Source organism: Leptomonas pyrrhocoris (genome assembly GCF_001293395.1).
Source record: "Leptomonas pyrrhocoris isolate H10 chromosome Unknown, whole genome shotgun sequence".
Lineage (NCBI taxonomy): Eukaryota > Euglenozoa > Kinetoplastea > Trypanosomatida > Trypanosomatidae > Leptomonas > Leptomonas pyrrhocoris.
The window spans coordinates 588,017-594,016 of NW_015438368.1; the positions used below are offsets into that span (position 1 = coordinate 588,017).

General features: G+C 61.4%; 1 protein-coding gene across 1 annotated transcript; it reads left to right on the forward strand.

Annotated features, from left to right (window-relative positions):
• Positions 1 to 952: 952 nt before the first annotated feature.
• Positions 953 to 5,785, forward strand: ABB37_05980 (putative mitochondrial ATP-binding cassette protein subfamily C, member 5, putative (ABCC5); the record flags this gene model as incomplete). The annotated part of the gene is made up of 1 exon (XM_015804221.1): positions 953 to 5,785. One exon carries the CDS (start codon positions 953 to 955, stop codon positions 5,783 to 5,785), a length of 4,833 nt encoding a protein of 1,610 aa, XP_015657355.1.
• Between the last annotated feature and the right edge of the window lie 215 nt (positions 5,786 to 6,000).

Here is a 6,000-nt window from a genome sequence, read left to right on the forward strand (position 1 = left end):
GGAAACAGTGCAAGTTGAATGGTGCCCGACGAGAGGGTGTTCTCCGCCGGGAGGGACGTTGCTTCACCAACTATCTCCTTCTGGGGTTTCAGCCTCCTATCAAAGCGGTTTGAGGTGGAGAGCAATACACCTCATCTTATGCTCTGTTGGTGAAAGACGCAAGCTGACCACCGACTACCGTCTTATTGTGTTCCGAATGTTGGCATGCTGTGTTGTTGTCTTTCCAGTTACGCGGATGCTTTTCGCCTTTATCACTCTCATGAAAGGTGAAGGAGACTGATCCGCAGTGTGTCTTGCCACAGAATATCTCGTGCGCCGCGACTCTTTGATGCTGTTTAATATTGTTGCATCTTTATTCTGTTTGCTGCCATCGTTAATCCTCTCATTGCTTTCTTCTGTCCGCTCTCCTCTTCTTCTTTGTCTTTTACGCGTGCACGCGATTTCCTTCCATCGGCCACCATAGAAGGCCCTCTAACCTTTCATTCACTTCCGTTATTCCAACTTCATCTACTTGTTTTCTCCATCCTTTGTGCTATCCTTTTATTTCTAAAGCACAGATTTTCCTTATCTACTGCTGTTTGCTGTTTTGCTTTCTCTTCCGTCGGCTATTTGTTTCTAAAGTGTTGTTTTTCAACTGTAGCGATTTGGAGTTCTCTCGGTGTTGTTTTTGGGTTCACAACGACGCCAGTCAACAACGTGCATAAGTGGTAGTCTCTTTCCGTGTATTTCTCTTGCTCTTTGCCGCTGCCACTCTTTGTCGTGTTGATACGAAGGAGCATCGTGAGGTTCAGTTTATCTCTTTCAGTGATCAACATATCGATTTACTCGTTTTTCTTGCACTGGGCTCTCGCTCCAAGAGGTTTCCACCGCGCTTTTTCTTCTTGCTGCGCCCTTTGCCTCTTGCCGTATATTCAAAGACAGAAGTGCCCCCTCTCCTGTTGCTCTCTTCAACATGCATTACAGTGCTACAGATCAGATGCCCACCGCTCCCCCGCCCGGTGTGGATGCGGAGCGGGTTGTCTTCCCCGCGTCGTCGGCCGAGGAGGCGCTGGAGGAGCTGCGCGCGCGCGACGGGGAGCAGCAGACGGCGCGGTCGGCGTGGGCGGAGCACGTGCACGGGCTGTGGGGCGCGGAGCCGCCCTACGAGCCGCAGCCGGAGGACCGCAGCGGCGTCGTTCTCGGCTCGCTCTTCTACAGCTGGATGGGGCGGTACATCTTCCAGGCTGCGCGCGAGGAGCTGACGGAGGCGGGCCTGCCGCGGCCGACGCGTGCGTTCCGCGCCTACAACGCCGGCACGCGGCTGTCGGTGCAGATGCAGTCGCAGCAGCTGCGGCGCCACGCGTGGGACGGCTACATCGGCGCGCGCGTGGGTGTGCGGCGCGACGCTGCGAGCGACGGCGTGCTGCGCTGGGTGGGCGTCGTGCAGCAGTACGGCACGCCGCGGCAGCTGTACGCCGGAGTGGAGTGGCTGGTGGCGCCTGCGCCGCGCCACGTTGGTGTGCTGGGCCGGTGGCTGCTGTGCCGCGGCGGTGGCGCCCCTCCACACGGCCCCGGCGCCTTCCACCGCGGCGAGGTGTGCGGTGAGCACCTCTTCGACCTCGCGGACGGCGACACGGTTGCGACGTGCGAGCTGGTGGAGGACGTTGTGTTCCGCCTTGGCGCTGCGGAGGGTGGCCGCGGTGCTGCCGCGACGGAGCGTGCCCTACGCCGCGAGCTGCCTGCCTCCGCCCACGAGCCGCCCCGGTCGATTCAGGTGTGGTGGACGATATGGACGCTGTTCCGTGAGAATCTTTTGCTCCTCGTGCTTCTCGGACTCCTCGGGGACGCCTGCAGCCTTCTGCAACCCCTCCTTCTCAAGTGGTTTGTTGCGTACCTCGGTGAGGTGCTGAACGGCGGAGGTGGCGGTGGCAGTGGCAGCGGCAGCGACAGCAGCAGCGACGCATCGTCGAGCAGTGGCGCGCTGCTTGACGGATACTTCGGTGCCGCCGCAGGGTGGCAGCGCGGTGTACTTCTCGCGTTCTGCATGTTTGTCACCATGACCGTTGAAACCGTATGCTCAAACAAACGGTTTCACGTGCGACGACGCTGCTCGTTGCAGGTGCGCAACGCTATTTCGGTGCTGATGTTCGAGAAGGTCTTCACCATGTCTCCTAAGGCGGCCCATCACCCCTCTTACAACGCCGGTCGCCTCGCAAACATGCTGAGCACAGATGTGGAAAACATTGGCAGCTTCATCTCAATGTTCTGGGCACTCTTTTCGTCTCCGTATATACTTGCGATTGCCTTCTATCAGTTGTATCTGTTGTTGGGCAACAGCGTGTTTGTCGGGGGCGCCATGGTGCTTGTGTTTGCACCCCTACAGGGCTTCGCCATGAAAGGCTTGTATGCCCACTTCAGGGAGCGTGCGTCGGCAACAGATCACCGCGTGAAGGCCACGACGGAGCTGTTCTCTGGGATTCGTGTGATCAAGTTCATGTCGTGGGAGCCTTCCTTCATTGCACGTATCGAGGACATGCGCAAGGAGGAACTTCACTTTCTTAAAAAGATCCAGAAGTCCTTCATGATGATCTTTTTCCTGTTTAACGCCGCCCCCGGATTTGTCATTGCGAGTGTGTTCTTTACCTTTGGCATGCTTGGGCACACGCTGACGCCGTCTATTGTCTTCCCGGCTCTCGCGCTGTTCCACATGTTGACCTCGTTTGTGTCGATGCTGCCCTTCACGTTTCAGATGGTGAGCAAACTCCTCGTGTCGCTGCGTCGGCTGAACCTGTTCTTCGACACGGAGGATGACCTCGTCCCCCTCATTGCGGACATCAAGGACTTCCGGGAGGACGACCAGAGCAGCCGTGACGCCCCTGAGAACACCGGGCACCCGCCCTCGGAGAGCACCGCCGCCGCCTTCGTACACGCGGAGCTCAGCACCTACGTGGCGGAGGAGCTGCCGAAGCCCGCCGACGACGCTGCCCCCGCGAGTGCGGAGCCCGCGGTGCAGCCCACAGATGACACTGCCGCTGCTACCGCTGTTGCTGCTCCGGCGGAGGGCCGGCCGGCGCACGCGCAGCCATCATTCAAGGAGGACGCTGTCTACCTCCTCAAGACGAAGGCGCTGCTGGAGGACGTGGACCTGCGCATCCCGCGCGGCAAGCTGACTGTTGTGCTGGGGCCGACGGGGTGCGGCAAGTCGACGCTGCTGGACTCGCTGATCGGCGCGCTCGCGGTGACGCGTGGCCGCGTTGCGTGCAGCCGCTGCGTCGCCTACGTGCCGCAGCAGCCGTGGATCATGAGCGCGACGCTGCGCGACAACGTTGTGTTCTTCGGCGCTGCGGACGACGCTGCGTTCGAGCGCGCGGTGGCGAGCAGCCAGCTTGCGGCGGACCTTGCGCTGCTCGCTGCTGGCGCTGCGACGGAGATCGGCGAGAAGGGCATCAACCTGAGCGGCGGGCAGAAGGCGCGCGTGAGCCTGGCGCGTGCTGTGTACGCGGACCGCGACGTGTACGTGCTGGACGACCCGCTGTCCGCGCTGGACGCGCACGTTGGCGAGCGTGTGATGCGCGAGTGCGTGTGCGGCGCGCTGGCGCACAAGACGCGCGTGCTTGCGACGCACCAGGTGAGCGCCGCTGCGTACGCGGACTACGTGGTGCTGCTGGAGGAGGGCCGCGTCGCCTTCCAGGGCACGTACGCTGCGTACCGGCAGTACGCTCGCCTGCACTACGATCGCAGCCTCAGCGGCCTGGACAAGACGTCGCTGTACGCGGCGCGCACGGTGAGCGAGCTGGGGCCACACGAAGATTTGACGACGCCGGGCCGCGCTGCCGCCCCTCGGGAGGCTGTAGGCTATGCTTCCCCGACCACCGTGGAGGAGGGTGCTGCGATGCTGTTTGGTGTCGGCGAAGAGCGTGAAGACTCTCCGGGAGATGCCATAACGGAGGGCGAGGCCCGTGTTGCGATCACGGAGAGCGGCGAGGAGAAGGCGGTGGGTGCTGTGCCGTGGCTCGTCTACCGCCGATACATGGAGGCCTGTGGTGGTTGGCCCGCCTTTTCTTTTGTGATCATCTTCTTCGTCTTCACAGAGGTGTTGCTCCGAGCTAGTGACGTGTGGCTGTCCTTGTGGTCTGGCGGTATACTAGAGAGCATTTGCTCTCACCGTCGACTGATCGTCTACGTGGGAACGGTTCTGTTCGCCGTTCCTGCTGGCCCCTCCCGCGATCTGCTGTGCTTTACGGATATGCGCCGTGCCTCCTACCGTCTGCACGCGAACCTATTGCGATCCCTCGCCGAAGCGAGGCTGACCTTCTTTGATATCACACCTCGAGGACGTCTCATGAATCGCATGTCGCGTGACATGTCGCAGATTGATTGGGACCTCCCCGTGAATCTGGATGTGTCGTTCTTTTTCTTCTGTTACCTCATCTCGTATGTCATCATCATGACGGTGTCGCAGCCCTTCATTTTGGTCATCCTCATACCGTGTGCGCTGATCTACGGCCGCATCTTCCGTTTCTTCTGCACCGCCAACAGGGAGATGCAGCGGCTGCTGAACATCTCCAACTCCCCCGTCTTCTCCGCGCTCAACGAGGTGCTGACGGGCCGCTGGACCATCTGCACCTACGAGCGGCAGCAGGCCATGATGCAGGAGGTGCTGCGCAGCCTTGACCGTGTCTTCGGGAGTGGTTACATGCAGTCCATGGGCTCGCGTTGGCTGACGGTGCGGGTGGAGCTGCTGGGGAACGTTGCGGTGTGCAGCCTGGCGCTGCTGGGTGTGGTGTCCACGCAGGCCTCCTGGATGCACATCAACCTCGGCCTCCTGGCGCTGAGCGTGAGCAAGGCGTCGTCCATCACGAGCGTGCTGTCGCGCTTCATCACGGTGGGTGCGTCGGTGGAGGCGTCGATGAACTGCGTGGAGCGGGTGCTGTACTACACGGACAGCGCGCCTGCGGAGGACCTTGGTGCGGGCGGTGCGGCGTGCGTGCCTGCGACTGCGTGCGGCTTCGCTGCCACGGAGTTCGGGTCGCTTGTGCTGGAGCACGTGGACATGCGGTACCGGCCGGGGCTGCCGCTCGTGCTGCGCGACGTGAGCTTCGCGGTGCTGCCCGGGCAGAAGGTGGGCGTTGTGGGCCGCACGGGCAGCGGGAAGTCGACGCTGCTGCTTGCGCTGCTGCGGCTTGTGGAGGTGTGCGGCGGGTGCATGCGCGTGTGCGGGCGCGACGCGCGCGACTACGGCGTGCGTGAGCTGCGCCAGCTGTTCTCGATGATCCCGCAGGACCCGCTGCTGTTCGACGGGACGGTGCGCAGCAACGTGGACCCGTTCGGCGCGTGCGGCGACGCGGCTGTGTGGGCTGCGCTGCGGCAGGTTGGGATGGAGGAGCGGGTGCGGAGCGGCGGCGGCGGGCTTGACGCGCGCGTGCAGGAGGGCGGGTCGAACTTCAGCGTTGGGCAGCGCCAGCTGCTGTGCCTTGCGCGCGCGCTGCTGAAGCGTGGCAGCGCGTTCCTGCTGATGGACGAGGCGACGGCGAACGTGGACCCCGCGCTGGACCGGCAGATCCAGCTGACGGTGCAGCAGACGTTCCGCGACTACACGGTTGTGACGATCGCGCACCGGCTGCACACGGTTGCTGCGTACGACGTGATCCTCGTGATGGACGGCGGCCGCGCGGTGGAGTTCGGCTCGCCGCGTGCGCTGGTGAACACTGAGGGGTCCCTTTTCGCCTCGATGGTGCAATCGATGAACGAGGATGCCCGTGAGTCCTTCATGGCAAGTTTAAACAAAGGAGTCGCCGACACATAAGTGGAGGTTTTCCTAGAAAGTGATGTCGTACGCTCTGCGTGCTGGTTTGGCTTGTGATCACGCATTCAGTTTGATGTGGGGTTCTCTCATGTAAGTTTTTCTCATAGTGTTTTTGCTTCCATTGCTTTTTCTCATTAATAGTGACTATCGTTTAGCGTTATTATTTTATTCTCTTGGGGTTAGTTGAATTGTTTCCGAGCTGCGGCTGCTTTTTT